Source organism: Trachymyrmex septentrionalis, unplaced genomic scaffold, assembly GCF_001594115.1.
Source record: "Trachymyrmex septentrionalis isolate Tsep2-gDNA-1 unplaced genomic scaffold, Tsep1.0 scaffold37, whole genome shotgun sequence".
Classification (NCBI taxonomy): Eukaryota; Metazoa; Arthropoda; class Insecta; order Hymenoptera; family Formicidae; genus Trachymyrmex; species Trachymyrmex septentrionalis.
In genome coordinates, this window is record NW_017305536.1 from 6,737,797 (window position 1) to 6,756,448 (window position 18,652).

Sequence of the window (18,652 nt, forward strand, 5' to 3'; positions counted from 1 at the left end):
CGCGATGTAAAAGCCGTCCGACTGACACAGTGGCTCGCGCAATTCTGCTGCCTACGACGCGCCGCGGGCCGCGGGCTGCCGCGCGTCGACCTTTAGAGGACGCTGCGTCGCGCGCAACTTCGCGCCGTACGCGGGCCGACGAATCAGCGCCAACCGTCGACTTTCGCGGGTCTCTTTCGCCGCGTTCACTCCTCAACGGGACACGTATCGTGGAAATTATTCGGAATGGATTCGCCACTCCGGAATTATTCAATCATTCCTTAGATTTCTATTGTATTTTCTACAGTAATATAATGATTCCGATCGAATTCATTTCGAATAATTTTATAATGCGCGCCTAAAAATAGCTTTAGCTTTTTGGTTTTGCAACTGTTGTAAGATTCTTTAATATGATTGATTTATACATTAATGGATACGTGAATTCTAAACAAAAAGATCATAACTTTGGCCTTGTAAAAACTTGTGACTGGAGTTGAAATTCTACGTGTACCGTAAAATATACGATCGTTCATAAATATTTACGATTTCTTGTAAATCTTGGTTAGCAGGGAACTGTCTCTAGAGATACTGCAAAGCATTTCAGTCATGAGTTATTGCAAGTCTTAAGAGAATAAATTATAAATCTTATGATTTTACTTAGAATTAATTGACTCATTAGATCTAGTGAAAAACTAAAGTCAAAAACCTAATCATATTAAAGAATCTTACAATTGCGAAGTCTGTTTTTTCTGCAGAATGCAAATTTCTCGAATTTTATTACAACTGTATATAATTTTTTATTTGATCATCAATGCATCTTACACTATTGTTGGCTGTACCGTTAATTTAAAACATAATTGTATAATCATGGTTGTGATACTTGTATTTATTTACATATGGAATAATAATGTACTGAAATCTACGATATTATTTGAGATAATAATCAATTTTTTATTTGATGATACACGTGTAATTACTTAACATATAACTAATTACACCAGCAAAAGCTAACTTCTGTTTTAATTAGACTCAGCCCTTCCTGTTTTAATTAAAAAGATATGAGAGATTGTGACGTAACAGAACACTAGCGTTGTTTTCTTATAACGTTCAGAGTTTGATCATAATAGCTAAGATATGTATAAAATAAATAAGAAAATATGTTGTACCTGAGTAATATTATCAAATGACAAATAATTAATTAATAAATAATATCTTTAAAATAAACAAAAATAATTTTCGTTAATACATACATTTAGAATACACTGTTTTATGAATTATCCTGCATAATGATGGTTGACATATACAATAATTTCGTATAAAGCTTATCCAAGTTTCTAACCGTTCCGATTTTAAATTTGATGGCACTTTCACGAGAGAGTGTGAATGTTGGTTTTAATTATACTGTGAACGAAAACAGGCTTAACCGATGTGTATATGCGTACTGTTTGAATATTTGTTTACGAGCTGCAAAGCGCAAATATTTTTGTAATACTTTTAATGACGCGGACAGAGCGGTTGGACGAACAGATTTAATCCGAGCGATTTTATATCCACAAATACCGATCGCATAAAAAATAATCTGGCATGTAAAATGTTTGATGTTTGATATATGTATATGCTTTGATATATTTCTCAAACAAATATTAATAAAAATCTGTTAAATTATAATCGTATACTGAAAAAATGATTTGATGTATCTAAAAATTGAGCTACAGATCTGAAAATAATTTTGCTCGATCATCAAGATAATTACGTGGAAATCTCAAGCATGATGAAAATTGCTGTAAAAAGTTTTAATATTCTCTATAGCAGCCTTCTGCATAATTATTTTGATCGTTCAACAAAATTATTTTTGGATCTATATTTACAAGTTAAATTTTCAATAACTTTTAAGGCAAAAAAAACGATCTTTCCTTGTATATAATGGTGGATACTATCAAGTTATCTCTTCAATAATACATACAAATACTATTTACTTACAGTATAATGCGCCATTGCATTTGTAATATATGTATACATTCCTTTAATACATAAATTATGGAGCAGAGCGTGAAGAGAAATGATTTATAGCTTTACACACAATTTCACTGTTCGTACCCGAAACCTCTTATCATAGCGGCATGGTATCAGCGACGAGATGTGCACGTACTATCAATCAAGCCCTGTATTCAGACAAAAAAAGAGAGGAGAGGGGGCATGTTGCATCTGCGTTCAGCGCAAGTCAATAAACCCCTTTTATCATCAATCAAAGCACGCTTGTACAGAATCTATCGGCTCACTCAGTTATGCAGTTTGTGCGTCCGGCCGCGCGCGCTTCTAGGCTTTATCACAGCTCGATGTCGTTGTTTCGATAAGCACGACTCGCGGCGAGATCGCGTGTTTTTTTTTTGTTTTTTTTTTTCCAGAAGGATGATCGCGAATTTAAGCGGCGCGTCACGCCACGTCGCGCGTACGATCAGGTTTAGCGTCCTTTTTTAATTACAGCTTGTAATTCCGAATAAATGCCAGTCATTGGGTTTACGGTCGTTGGTCGCATCGCCCATGCCATAGGCATTCGTTTACCGAATATTGTTACCAAAATCAGATTGCGCAGCGTGCGCGGCCGATATTGTTTTCGGTAACGCTCTGGCGTGCATAATCATATTCGCGGTGCCGCGGAAAACCGCCGCGCGCGCATGGAATACCCGTCAAATGAAATTGGCCTGACTAGGATACGCTAAAATCGATATTCCGGAAGAAAGGAGACTCGTTTGTCGTTCGTATGCACATATTACATTCGGTGTCGCGATTGTCTTCCGTAGGTATTTTCAAAATAGATACCATCAGAGATTATATAAATATACATACACTGAAAAAGATACTAAATCTTAATAAAAATTTGTTTCAATAATTCTATAAAGAAATATCTAAATGTAAACATATACTTATTTGATAAAAATATTAATTTGATTTAACTATTATTTTTTTTTGTTGAGTAAATATTTCTTTACTATAAGTAAATATTTACTTAGTTTTATTCAAAGAAATATGTATTAAGAGTTAGCAAATATTTTCCCCGTATATTATATTTTATGCATTATTAAAAATATATCACAATAATATTTGGCAATTTAATTATTGAAATTTGACAAAATTTGGAAACATATACTTGCTTTTATACTTACTTTTAATATCTCGGAGAAAACTTTTAAATAGAAAAAAAGAATTATTTTATTTAAAATGATATGTTTAATCCGCATAACAAAATTTTATATATAATAGTTTATATTATTGTAATAACACCTTTATAAAAATATTTAAAAATCTTAATAAGAGAATTAACAAAATTATAAAGAATTTTCTTTATGATTAATAATTGATTTATAAATTCTCTTGGTAGTCTTTTACTTGTTTTAATCCTACGGATTTAAATATTCGTTCATTTATATAATAGGATTATAAAATATAACTCTAATACTGCAGTAATTTTATTTATTAATTAGTGTATTAATTAAACCAATGAACAAACGTATTATTATAATTAACAATATAAATATAATAATCAACGAATTACAGTCATTTCGTATTAACACTATGCCGACTACTAAGTAAGCTCTGCTTAAGACAATGTTATCATTTAATTAAATCACTCATTAAAAAAAATCAATTATAATACAAAATAGATTATTGTAAATATATTTAGACACGGCACGTACGTATTTTAAAAATATCTATCTAAAGAAGGCATTCGTAATGTCGAGCATGCACACAAAGTAAGCGCGATTATACTACGAGCTCATTAACTAACGTAGTACACAGTTTATAAATCACCTCATAAAAGTTAGAAGGGCGCGTTACGGGATCATTTTTGCAGGCCGCGATTCCGCGTGCCAATAGTAATCGACGCGACTTGAATTTTTTATTTCGCGTTTGAATTCTCCCGACAACGTAGCGCCGTTACAGTAGAGAGCAAGAGAGAGAGAGAGAGAGAGAGAGAGAGAGAGAGAGAAAGAGAGATCACTCAGTGAGCGGGGAGCGGGACGACACATTAATTAACTCGACGAGAACGGTGAATTGCAAAATAATTCAGCTTTTTATTATTACGCGGCACGAACTGAGAGTATAAAATCGTTTACCCTTTTCGATGATCACAATTGCAAAATGCCATCGAGTTAACGAAGTTTCGTCTGTTCGAAGCTGCGTGCTGCGTATATATTGCCGAATGAAAAAGTATCGTGAATTAAAATTAAAGCTGCCCAACGTAATTTATACTGGAATGGCCGAAACAGTGCACATAATGTTAATTGAAATTGCGGGAAAAGTTAGTTTTTCCCATCACTTACGTACATTTCGTGAAATGATTTTTTTACACCAACGTTTTCATCCGACAATAGCCAGAATGGTATACTAATAATTAAAATATGCGAGATAAAAAATTTCATATCATTAAACCCTTTCTCGTCCAGTCTTTGCAAACGTTTGAGAAAGCGAACACAAATATGTCCATTTGCAGGAGATACCAAACGTGAGCTTAATATAACGGAACAGTAATAAATTTTATACATATACAAGTCTTCTCAAGTGCAAATTCAAGCAATCGTGTTGCATAAAACTTTCTTATTTTATGTATTGCAAAGTGAAAGCTTTGAGTTTCTTGAGACAACTTTTTGAAGTAAAACGTATCAGAGAGGAGCTCCAAAGTTCTTTGGAGAGAACTAGAGAGAGCTCGAACAATTAAATCGAAATTCTAAAAATGGAATGCTAATTTCACAGGGGATTTCTGCGCTTGGCATCTGTTGGTTCAGAGAATGCAACTTATTACAAAGCATCCAGGTATTTCGTAATTGATTATTATATACCGTAAACATTCGCGCATCTCTCTTAGCGTTCCCTTATCTTTAGCGGCACGATTCAATATTCCAACTCGAGGCAGAATACGCTTCGAGGCGGATTGCCGTGCCCGTTTGCGGCGCATTATAATTCCGTAAGCCGCTGCACCTGAACGAGCATCATTTTCGTTGATATCACTTTCTGCTCCGATGTGTTGTAGCCACCGACGCGGTGGCTTATACTACAAAGTCTGACGTGCACCTCATTCCATAATTCATACCATGGTGGATGTCATGCAATGATAAAGTGATATTGTGTTGCAAATTTATATGACACTCGCCTGCCATTGGCTAACGCGTTTAGGTAATGAGATTCACTAAGAGAGGATATACAATTGACGCATGGGCGATGCTGATGTTCCTGTGATAAATATGGGTTTAGAAACAACTGATGATAAAGCCAGCTCTTCGCACGCGGCGTTTTCTTTTTAATTAATGTCTTGTTCGTAAACTACCGACTATAAAATCGAACATTTTATATAGGAACATGCATTATGCATGTAAAATACCTGGTGATTTTGTTACTCTCTCATCCTTCTTCGATAATATTCGGTAATATCTGAGGTAATGAAATAAAATTTAAATCTATAATATACATATATAATATACATGTACATGTATATGCATAATTCTGACAAAACCGATTTATATACTCTCTGTAATAATAAGAATTATAAAATAATTAATTACGTGAAATTATTTGCAACGTAAAGTGTTAATGGGCAAAGAACAAAATTCATCGCCACTCTTTTCTCCACATACTCTGATAAATTTTTCTTTTTTCATCCTTCTATCCGTCCATTCTAACTCGCTACGCGAGTCGCGAAACAAGATGCAATATGCATGTTTCGCCGTAACGTAAAATCGCGCGTGATGTCTGCGTAATTTATGCCAAAATACATAGGTACATTGTGCGAGCGCATAGCGTTGCCGGGTTATACGGAAAATAACAAATACAATAGGAGAACTCTTGCCTATTCATCACACTGCACGCGTCCTGGGAGGTATTTCGATTTCGAATTCAGTAATTATTACATTTATTAATGCCCGTCCGCGTTCAACGTTAATATGCAGAATATGCGAAATAATTATTTTATTTATTCTGTTGACCCGATAAATATTAAACCGCTCTCTGACGCTCTCTATATTGTATATAATTTACTAGTTAATGCTCATTATCAAACAATGTTTATTCTGGCATCACTTGGAATTGCACACGTTCTTCTTGCAAGACATGCAACTTTCAGATCGATTAAATTTATATTGTATTACATTATGTAATATTAGCATAGTATTGCAATACGTGCAATATATATCTCTAATAAATTTCTGCATCAATCTTTAACGTCACAGTAAAATAATTAGACGCGTGAATTTAACAGGGAATGCTAGATTTATTTTTCAATCAAATTTTACAGGTATTTTTATTGCCACTCAGTGATTACGTTTGAGATTACGTTCAAGATTAATTAAATCGTATTTGAATCTATCGCGACAATAGAACGTCAGATAATCCGATTTCAACTTAGTCTCCTCGGCTGCAGCGATTGGTCGAACGGGGACAAGCGGTTCCTTTATTCTGGTCAGCAGAATTTTGGTATATCTATCGTATATCGATTGTACGAAGCTCGACCGTGCGCAGGTCAGTTCACCTAAGTTCTGCTTTCCCTAATTGTACTTGTTGCACTTCACCGGGTCAGATGCACACGACTCTGGCTTTGGCGTCTTGCCAAACCCTTGACAAATGACGCCGTAATACGGCATACGTCATCCCTTTCTAATTCCATGTGGAATACACCAGAGAATTACCTACTGTTTTCGCACATACATGTCAATCTCTTTTTGTCATAAGACTTACTTTTATTAAAAGTTTTTCGATCCCCTCTAAAAAGAAACCTCTACCTTTGTGTTTATTTGCAAAACACATGTGAATTTTGATAATCGAAGCAAAACCTGAATACTATTATAGTAAAAATAATTTATCTCGCTTTTGTATAATTTTATAAAAATTTTGATTTTTAATTTTATTGATTCAATTTATGACACGTCATTATTAATATACATAGATTATTCAAATAGCAAATCGAATACTAGTTATAAACTATTCATATCTAAAATATATATATCACGCAGTAATATATGAATAAGTGATGCTTTTAATTAAAGACTAATTTAACGGTTGTGTGACCTATTGATCTCTAGTAGTGACAATGGGAATTAGAAAGGGGTTACGGAGTTTATGTATGAGTATTCGTGCATTGGCGATTAAGTATCATTAAACCAAACCCAAAGCTCAATAATTAACGATCATTATACAGAAATGCAAGCTACCCTTAATAGCGGTTACACGCTAATAAAAGAGCTTCATGCTTGTAATTCATCATCCATTATATATGCACAGTATTGTGTGTTCTTCTTATCAAGTACAATACGTGTCAGATATTTTTCGCGCGGGAATTAATAATGAAATTAAATTCCAGATAAATTTAAATAACAAGATTATCACGATATTTAATAAAATATTTAATAAAAGATGAACGTTTGTTCTTTATAGAAATAAGAAAATTATTCTTCAGATAATTCCTGAGAGGTGATTAGTTTATGCGTGAGGGTTTATGCACGATTAAGTACCATTAAACCATATCAAAGCTCAATAATTAACGATCATTGTACGGAAATGCAAGCTAATAGTGATTATACTGCTAATAGGAGAGCGTTGTTCACGCTTGTAATTCATCATCCATTGTATATTCACGATGTTATGTAGTGTTCTTCTTAATAAGTATACAAGTCAGATATTTTTTCCGGGTAATAATAAATAAAATTTCAGATAAAATAACAAGATTATTGTGTCTGTTACACATTTAATAAAAGAACGACATTTTCCATTGGAGATAGAAAAATCTTCCGATAATTCTCGAGATTTTATTAGTGGCTCGATGCGTCTTCTTTTAAATTAAATCGGTGCCACGATCAAATTGTTGTACATTTGCGAGGTGAATAATACGCAATACTAGAGATCCAGGTTGGCAGCTGATTCGCACACGTATATGCAACCTCACGTTGCGAGCATGCATTCAGGGAATGGAATAGATCTTGTTTGCCTGCGTGTCAACGATACCTATTATTGTCGATCCTTATTTGCATGGTCAATAACGTGAGGAAATCTGCTGCCGCCCCTTTCCGCCCAGGAATTGCAGACAGGATTTGTGTGCTATATTCGACGCCAAGAGGACCACCGTCGCATCGTACTAGGGGGCTTTTCAGGGGTGCACCGATAAATCAGGGGCTCACGACACTGTGGATCGCTGTCCCAATTCGCAATAGCGCACGAATCTGCCTTGAGAGAGAAAGAGAGAGACAGAGGGGGAGAGAGAGAGAGAGAGAGAGAGAGAGAGAGAGACATCGATACAAAATTTCGCGGCACGCAATTCCGTTAACAGCGGAATGCAATTCTCGCGGCTTTCATTTCCTCCTTCGTATGATGGCCCGTGCGAAATGCGATATCGCGGTCAAGAGCCTTGGTAAATTGAGTTTGAATTAACAATTATAGCTACCGTGCAAGTACGAGTACAATTGTATACATTGTGACAGGCAGAACGTTTCTTCCAAGATATCTAATGACAGACACGTTTGTCACAATGCGATATAATTCTTTCCAATTTAACAGAGACAGAAAGAAAAAGAGAATATATACATATACGTATGAATTTAATTTGCAATAAAACAGTATCTTTTTTACTATATATTTTATATTATATTTGCATTATATTATTAGACTATCGTTTATTTTAAAGTTATGCTCTGAGGTAAGAACAAATAAACGCAACGTATTATTCTTTTAATAATAATTGCTTTTTCTTTATTAAAAGAATTGTCTTAAATTATTATTTGTATAAGAATAAGAGATTGTCAATTACAATCATAATACAAATACGAATTCTGTTTTAGTTCAAATAATTCTCTCTTAATTATTACAATTAGATTAGCCGCTTTGTCATTTGGTATTTAATTACGCTACAATTAAATCAACTTCTGTCTACCATTGAAATTATCTTGATTTCTTCTAATTTCTGCTTTTAAAGCAACATTGATATTAAAATGATGTGCAATTTACTATGTTTTGTACTTGTTTATAATAAACTCCAAATTATTAGAAAAAAATAGTACACTTAAAAATAGATTTATAAATAAATTAAACAAATTATAGCTTTATAATTAGATAAAAGATTTCTATAATATTTCATTATATGAAAATATATATATATAAATATTAGTATTCATTTTACAAATTTAAATCTATATTTATATTTAAAATTTATACGTGTTAAATTTGTTATTGATTCGTAAAAGTAAAACAACATCTCATTACATTTTTCTCGTTTTCGTATTAAAGTTTAACTTTCAAATAAATTTAAATTTAGCAAGTTTTGAGAAACGTAATATTGATGAGTTATATAGTACTATAGTTTATACGTGTCAACACTTATCATATTGTACGGATTGCAAGCCATCGTAAACAGATCATAGAGCGCATATAAGGTTTCTCGTTTCATTAAAAAAAGAATTACTAGTAAGAATTACTGGATCGATCGATAGCTTTTAGAGCTACTTTCTTCTATTTTTTAAAAGCCATAATATCTTCAGATATTAACTGTAAAATTTATTATTTAAGTCTAAGATATTTAATATCTGTATCTTAAGATTACATCGATATGTGGCGTATTGCAGTCATATATCCACAGAGATATATAACATACAAAGGATTCTCGTATAATCGTTCTCCGTATTTCATTGTTTCTTATCGTGACATTCTAACTATGAAATACGTCACCCGGGAGAATCGCTCTTGCTCATCGTTCTCTCTCTCTTCGAGAACTATATAGGGGTATGCAAGGACGTTAATTACGTTTGTACCAACAAGATATAATTCACTGTGCAGAGACAAAATTTCATCATTCCGTTTAAACAGAGAAATTCTCATTATAGTACTATACGATCTCTAAAGTACTTATTAATCATTCAAACATAAAAAAGTAATTTTTCATTTCTACATTACAAAAAGAGACGTAAAATAATGATATATTCACATATACATATCGTAGATATAATATTATTAATCGATGTTAACATTATTAACTAATTTGGTATCAACGATATTAACTTAATCTGTTAAAAGCAACTAGCTAAGATGGAAAATGTTAGTAATGTATTAGTAATGTATTTATCTTAATTATATTGCTAGGAAAATATCTTAAAACGAATATTATGTTTTTCAAAATATACTGTTAGAAACGTAACCACGAGCTTCCTTTACATGTAAATGAAGCTCGTGATTATGAACGAAATTAAAAATCAGTCAATGTTGTTGGTACGCAGTAATGAGTCTTTCTGGCATGATTTTTGATTACTTTCTAACTTTTATTTTTATGGAATTGATTAACATTCCAATGCGAAATTTGTCATTTATAAGCTTCAACAATACTAGCTTTAATAACATTTTATGAAAAGTACATTAAATTTCATAAATTTGCATGAAAAATACATTAAATTTTATGTACATGTATACACAAATATACTTTTTAATTATAAATACATTAAATTTAATGTAATGTCATAAAATATATTCAAATTGTGTAATTTAAAAGTTAATAAAATTTAAGAACTACATTTCTAAGTGTAGGATATTTGATAAGTTATTAGATTGTTTGATTCATCTTTTTACTTATAATACAATACAATGACCCGTTTTAAACAAATTGGAAATTGACTCATAGGAAAGAAAATGGAGAAAAAACTGACTATAACTTTATGCGCATACTTAAGGATTAACTAAAGGATTTAGTGAAAAAATGTCGGAATGGGTATATGGAAGCAACAAATGGTGTCTATTAAAGAGACGACGGATGTATTACGAGTAGTTAAAGAACAGACGGGTTTAAAAGCTAAACAATGGGTCCGTTTAAAACGAGGCATTTATAAAGATGATATAGCTCGAGTTGATTATGTGGACTTAGCACAAAATCAAGTTCACTTGAAATTATTTTCAAGAATTGATTATACTAGACCTCGTGGCGCGTTGAGAACAGCGCAGAGTGAATCCGAAGCATTAAACACAAGAAGAAAAGACGACCACCAGCGAAACCATTTGATCCTGAAGCAATTCGTACTATTGGTGGAGAAGTTACCAGCGACGGAGATTTCCTTATTTTTGAAGGAAACAGATATAGTCGTAAAGGGTTTGTTTTATTATTATTGTATATTATTACGGTATTTACATTAATGTTGTATTATACAAAATTTCTATCACTTTAGATTGTACAAAGGATGTAATTAATTTACAATTAGAATCTTCAATTAATCTTCGACACGCGCAGCGACGAATTTTATGTAAAGTGTACCTAACGGTTTAATTATAAATTTCAATCGAACGAGAGAAGGTAATTACGATGAGACAAAAAGTAGCCTGTATTCGAGCTTAATGGATAATTATAATACATCAGTCCAATCAATACGGTAATTATAATGCGGAACAGGAAGATATCAGTTAAGCAGACTGTATTAGATTAATATACAAAAATTATCACATTATTATCAATAGCTACAAATTTTGAGATTTTAAAAAGAAATACAATATACATATTATACACATAATGGATTAATACAGCTTTAAACTGTGTCTGTACTCAATTTATATAAAATTTTACGTACGTTTTTTCTCTCTGTCTGTTTAATTAAAACATTATTTTCTTCTCCGTTTCCTACAGTTATATATTTTTTAACAATTTTTGTAAACGATGACATTCTAAAAGAATGTTACATGAAACATAATATTTAGAATTTGAACCCTTGGCGTTTCACCTAATTCAATTATAAAAACAAATTCTGTTTGCAAATTCAATAACTCTTATGTCGAAGAAGAAATCTGTATGTATGCGCTTAAAATTAGTTCTGTTACCTTTCATTATCTCACCGAAAAATTTTGTGTAATGTAAAATTAGTAAAACCCATTTCACTAATATTATGCTACAATATGCAATTTCAGAAAATTGCTGAGAAACGATCCGTTTTCTTCAAATCTTGACTTCGACCATAATTATATCGCTTATTATTAGCACGACACAATTGCAACATACTCAGTTTGCAATAAATAAAAATTTGATACTAAATTTTTATGAAATTCGAGAGAACCTATTTTGCGGTAAAATATTTTACAGAAATGTTTTCATAGAATTTGAGATTTACGGAATTATCTCTTCTTTTAAGTGATTTTGCTGTGTCATGTTGGAAAATTAAGCTTGAAATTGAAAATCGGGAAAACAATTGTAACTGTAATTGTAATAAATTATAACGCACAGCTAATAATATAAATGGATTTATGAAAAACCGTAGAATTATCAATCAGTCAATCATTTGATTAAATCCAAAGCGAAGGAAAATATTCGTTTCTATCTGCGACATTTCTTCGCGTAGTTGCATAAGCTATCCATGCCACTGGCAGAATGTTGCAATCACGCAAGGGACAAGAGGAACATATCGGGCGAGCCGGAACTGTTGCTAATCGCCGCCGAAATCTCGAATTAATGGCACGAAAGCCGCGCGCGGAATTTGGGATTGGTGGTGCACAACGTCTAACCCAGCAAAAACGTTCACCGTCTCGTTCACCGTTCATATATACATCGAAACGATAAATGTTACTGCGCTCTGTTGCATACGCCTCGATACGTTTTATGCAAATATCGCAGCTGCACTGCTATATAAAGTTATCGGTAAATTCAATCAATAAATGACGCACGTCATTACACGAATCACAACGGCATCAAAAGTTCACGACAGTCATCATTAAATATTTTATTGGATATGCATCTTACAAAAATGAAAATTTAATAGGCACGTGTTAATACTTGTTAAAATATAAATATTGGCTTTTGCTTGAGGAAACTCTCGTTAACTACCGTTTAGATATTTATGTGAAATCGCCAGCATTAATAAAAAAAAACTCAAGTTATATTTTATAAATTAAAAAAAAATTCTATTAAATAATAACAACAAGGTTGATTTACATTCAATCTTGTTGTTATTCTTTAATAGAAAAACTTTAATAAAAAAACTTTACTTTGTAAAATAATATATTAGATAATAATAATTTTATTGCATACAAAATAATTACTTAATTGCACATATAAGTTTGATATTTTTCAAAGTTGACGCGCCGAATTATACAAAAAAAGAAAAAATAAAATATACGGGCAGAACAAAAGGCGGTAATATTGCAAAATAAAATAGCACATAAAATAAGTAAAAATAAGATATTCATATAATAAATTTAAAATTTATGTAAATCATAAAATAAAACTGTGAGTCTCTATTAATTGAGCTGCACCGAGATAAATTTTTGATTATAATGGAAAACGATAATGTAGAATTTTATGGATCGAAAAAAAGAAAAAAATAACAAAAATAATAAAATAAAAAAGAGAATAAAATGTTAAATAATCTATCGTGAATATAATGATGCAAAAAAGAAGTGTAAGTCCAGATAGTACAGAGAGTTCAAAAAGAATTTAGTCATATGTCATCAATTTTTAGTTCAGTTTTAGATGCAAAAAGAATTCTTTCCGAAGCTTTTCGAAAAAAGAATTGCATTTGCATCTGAAAATAAACTCAGAATCGATGACATACGATTACGATGACAAATTCTTTTTGAACTCTCTATGCTATCTGTAAGACATGGTTTCGGCACTAACACATTTTCTTACTTTTAAAAATTATAACTCTTGCAATTAATGAAATATTCCGTACAACTCAAAAATAATCTACGAGTCATTATGCCTAAAAGTTTCTTATTTTCCACCGAGAAACTCGATAGAGAAACCGGAGCGCCATCCCCGTCTATTGATCGGTCACTGACTCCGCTCAACATGGCGGCGGGGGTGGTATTCGCGCTTAGCTTGATTCTCGTTGTCGGACACCTCCAGGAAGGACCAGGATCTTTCGCAAAGACCTTCACATTCCCGGAATATCCATATAAGGAGACCACCAAAAACGTAAGTTATCCATATAGTTCGTCAAAGTTCTCCCTGTGAACGATACGTGGTGAACGCTGATACAGGGAGGTTATGAGGAGCAACCCTCATTTAGGGCAATTTTACGATATTATAGGAACATAATATATAATATATATAACACAATAGTTAAGAATGGTTCTCGAATTCATCTTTACACGTGAATTATTAATTAGCTATTAAAATATCTTCGATTTAGCCAGTATATATATATATATATATATAAAATAAATTATATTGGGAGAATTCGAAATAATATTTGAAAAATTATTATATCTTTATCTGTAAAGAAAAAATTTAAATTTAAAAGCATGATGAAAGAAACATTCGATAACATTTACGACTAAGGAAATAAAATTGGAACAAGATAGCAATTCAATGGAGGAACCAAACAATTGATATGACATTAACTCGAGAGAGATTTGGCTAAAGGTCAAAATATACTTGAAAGTAGCTGCATACGAATATGCATTTAGATAATAATATAATTTCGCGATATAACATACAAAAATCGAAAAATCCTCTTTCGAACGGAGGATAAATTACAAAAATTACATTTGGATCTTTGTAAAAACATTAGAAAAAATACAAGAACGATTTTATGAAATATCTAAAAATTTACAGGAAATAATTTTACTGAACTATCAAAATAATTATGTAGGAAATTCAAATATGAACAATGTTGCAGAAAATTTTGACATTTTTTGACAACCAGTTTGAATATACAATATATAATTATTTTAATTCTACATAATTATTTTAATAGTCCAATAAGATTACTTTCTGTAAATTTTTAATTTTTAAAACATTTTTCGTAATGTTGTAAAAACATGTATTTAAAAAATTCTCTCTCTGTCTCTCTCTCTCTCCCTCTCTCTCTCTCTCTCTCTCTCTCTCTCTCTCTCTCTCTCTCTCTGTTTTCTTCTCTTTTCTTTTAATTTTACTGACAATCTATTATTAGCATCTTAAATGTATATACCAGAAATGTATCTCTCACAATCGTCTAAGAAGAAAAATAAAAGAACGTTACATACGTGTTTTCCTATATTAAGACATTCTCTTTCAAAGATATTTCGCCGTAATACTTTTATTTGCGCGGAGAGAGACAGACGCGAAGTTATTCGCGGAGGAAATTAAAGACGTATATACTTGCCATGCTGATAGTCGCATTGGCTCTAATTGGGGTTAATCTTTCGACAGGCACAAATCAATTGTTGCAAATTCCGTTTTATCCCGCCGCGACGCAGAATGCAAAGCATTATTTTATTGACATCACATAAATTAACAGAAAATTTTTCTCGCATACAAAAATTAACATTAATATTCACGTTCTCGAATTTAACCGCAAAATCCATTTACAACGTTTTATGCAGAATAATCAAAGCATACAATTAATTTCAGCGAAATATGCAGGAGAGACAATTTGAAAGGGATTTGTTTTCAGTATTGCTATTAAAATCTTTTTGCATTTAAACTTTTATAACGTTGAAGAGGTAAAATGTAATGATCGAACCAATATTGTTTTCAACGATCGATTCTGCCGCAGGAGCTTCTCTTCAGACAATTTGAGCAGGCTTGCGAGGAGAGCGGTGCTTGCAAGATGCTATCGCAGCATAGGAGCGACAGCGTCGCCAAAACACGATGCATCCGGGAATGCGTATCGCCATCCTGTTACAAGGAGATCTATTTATTTGATCAGGTACTAGTATATGTGGAATACCAATTCCGTTAATTGCGTTTGATTACCAACATGTCGCTTTACGTGCTGCACATCTAGTACGTATCCGATATACAATTTCACTCATGTGGACTGCACGGTAATGAACGATGAACACATTTCAGTTGGAGGAGGGCGAGATTGATGTGAGATTAAATTCCTTCAAGGGTTGCTTCATGCAGCGAAACGGTCGACCACGGAAGTAAGGAAGAATGCCCACGGGAAGAAACGCAGGAAGAACAGATTTCTAATCGCGAGATGAGCGATTAACGGAGCCGCCCTTTGGGAGATACTGCAATTGTGCAACAGAGAACACGCGCTGCGATAATAGTTCGCCGTTCTAACAGAAACGCTTCTTGCTTAGACTTCGCTAGCCTGCAAGGATTAAATTGATGATGTAATACAACTGCTGCATGATATGCATGATGGGAAAGCACAAAAATAAAACGGAAACAGAAACGCATATCATGCACAAAGATAAGTTAAACAATGCATATCGTGCAGTCTTGTGAAAATGAAGCGAATTCTCCAAGGAATTAAATCCGAGAACAATCTTTTTCTACTTTTTGTACACATATTAACTACGACGTTATTGCAATGTTGATGATAATGCTGCACGAAGTAAACGAATAAAACTGTTGGCTGCACCAGTGATTTCAATCACCTTATCGCTTTTATATATTGCTATATTTAAAAAGAAACATTTCTCGTGAATAAGATAATAAGTAATTCAGTATACGATAGTAACATATTCATGTTACTCGAACGTAACGTAATTTCGTTATACAGCGAATGAAGGATGGCACTTAAAACTTATTGTACACACATTTTATCTCTGAAGGAAAAACAACTTGAAAAATGACCAAATTTTTATATAAAGTAAATTATTGAATAGAAAATGTAGTATCTTGAAGATAAAATATGTTTTACAACTTCTTCCTTAATATAATAAACTACTTATACTGTGATATAATGTAACATAACTTACAAAGTTGTTATTGTTCACTCAAATTGTTATAGTTAAAATAAAAATATAAAAATGTAAGAAATATGAGACAATGTATGTCAATCAATTTTGCAACGCGTAATTTGCTCCATAATTTCCACAATAATATTTACCGCTCGTTACAAATCCGATAGGCAACTTTTGTTATTAACGATTACAGAATTTTCTTTAAAATAATCCACTAAATTATGTTTTATGTAGCAATTCCATAAACATAATTAAAACTTGTTTACGAATTTAAACTTAAACGATCAATCGATTCACTTTTGTTACTAATAATAGTTTTCTTATATATATGTAGCATACATTTTATTGTTAAAAAAGGATAAAATACGATTGAATTTAAGTACACTCTTTTATTTAAAGAATTATTATTTTAACTACATTAAACGTATACGAAAGAAAAATATTTTTATATTACTAAATAAAATTAAGAAGATAGAATCGTAAAGAAACCGTTATTTGGACGAATAAAAACAATACACGTTTATTACAACTATATTTCGATAAATGAATAACAAACTTAAGAATCGACAATTAGCTGAGTTTCGGGTAAAAGTACTTTCTCCCCGGGTTTGAAGGCAGGCATTCCAAGATAAGGACAACTGGCACATCTGAATGCATCTCCAAGGTAACACTATATAAACAAATTTATAAAAAATTTTTAATCAAAATTTATATAATCGTTCCATTAATATATGACATATCCATGATTTTCAAAAAAAGCAGTAATACAAATATAAAACGTACATTTCCACAAGAAGATTTAACAGTGCAGTCTGATGCAGCTTTACCACTTAATTCTTCCGCGAGTCCGCATGAACAGTCCTTGCATGCTTTCCTTTTACCCGTTGTCGCACAAACTGAAAGCATTACATGTGTCTAGTTTATACAAGTTTGTGAATCTTCTTTATTCTATTTCATTTTTAACATTACAGTAATCTCACCTCTTAAGGATGCTGCATCTGGTTTTACAAGATCTGACTCATCTAAGAGTTCATCTTCATCTATTAAATCTTCGTCTACGGGATCATCCAATTTCCATACATTAGTTTGCTTTTTTGCAAATAAAATGGGAATACTGGAACCCACCTAAATTATAACAAAAAGCTATACACAATCTCTATTACCTTTATTATGCATAAATAAGAAAAAAAATTACTTTACCTCAAATGATGGTTTATTCGCAGATACTTTGCAAACGTTTTCTATATTATTATACACTTTTAATAAAAAATTTAAGCTCTCCGGATCTGTTCCTAATTTCTTCTGTTCTGTATCTTTTACTTTGAAGCCAGATAATTTTAATCTAGATATTCTTTCAGAATACGTAAGTACTGTATCTGACTTTCTATCTGCTGGTAATTGTTCATAAATGACAAGCAAACCATTAGGTTTCAGAATTCTCAATGCTTCTGTTAAAAAATTCTCATCTGTGCATGGTTGTTTAAAAATAGCAATAACTGCATCAAAGGTAGATGCATCATAACTTTCTAAAATCATACAAAATGAATTAGTGTTCTTTTCATTATAATCTACACAATATTATTCTCCAAATTATCCAATTTATCCTTGTTGTTCGCTAAATATTAAAGGATAAAATGAGTGCTTTTCATTTGGTGACACAAGTCACCAAAGACACAAGCATCATTTTATCTTTTTCGACATTCAGTGAATAACAATTTAAGAATTCCCTCGAAGAACTGTGTTACATGGGAATATATAAAGACTTTTAGAAATAATATATCCTTCAATGCAATAAAAACCTCAGCAAATCAAATAAAAGATGTACTCACCCTTCTTTATATCTGACAAACTCGTAGTTTGCAATTTACCGGAATCTGCAATACATTTCTTGATCGTAGCAATAAAATATGCCGTGTCATTCGAAGGCACATCGTTTCCTGACACGACAAAAATCTTGTTTCCCTCCTTGATAAAAGACGTCATGTCGCTATTATTGTTGGTAAATAATCCTCAAAAAACTTTTGCGAAAAATTCTGTATCTTGTTGAATA

General features: G+C 32.1%; 2 protein-coding genes across 4 annotated transcripts in view; one reads left to right on the forward strand and one right to left on the reverse strand.

Annotated features, from left to right (window-relative positions):
* Window positions 1-13,768: 13,768 nt before the first annotated feature.
* On the forward strand, window positions 13,769-16,486 carry LOC108750526. Its single transcript, XM_018490010.1, has 3 exons — window positions 13,769-13,894; window positions 15,459-15,611; window positions 15,755-16,486. The coding sequence occupies exons 1-3, from the start codon at window positions 13,769-13,771 to the stop codon at window positions 15,833-15,835; spliced, it is 360 nt and encodes a 119-aa protein (XP_018345512.1). The 3' UTR covers window positions 15,836-16,486.
* Window positions 16,487-17,097: 611 nt separating this feature from the next.
* LOC108750493 (anamorsin homolog) overlaps window positions 17,098-18,652 on the reverse strand; it is a 2,042-nt gene continuing 487 nt past the window's right edge. The window contains exons 2-6 of one of the 3 annotated variants that reach the window (XM_018489961.1): window positions 18,432-18,590; window positions 17,803-18,128; window positions 17,583-17,727; window positions 17,386-17,498; window positions 17,098-17,272 (exon numbers count right to left, since the gene is read on the reverse strand). In XM_018489961.1, the coding sequence (XP_018345463.1) occupies window positions 17,159-17,272; window positions 17,386-17,498; window positions 17,583-17,727; window positions 17,803-18,128; window positions 18,432-18,585 (852 nt within the window). In that variant the 5' untranslated portion in view covers window positions 18,586-18,590 and the 3' untranslated portion in view covers window positions 17,098-17,158. Of the gene's footprint in view, window positions 17,273-17,385; window positions 17,499-17,582; window positions 17,728-17,802; window positions 18,129-18,431; window positions 18,647-18,652 lie in introns of those variants that run through there. The other 2 variants (XM_018489960.1, XM_018489962.1) reach the window with 2 other exon arrangements.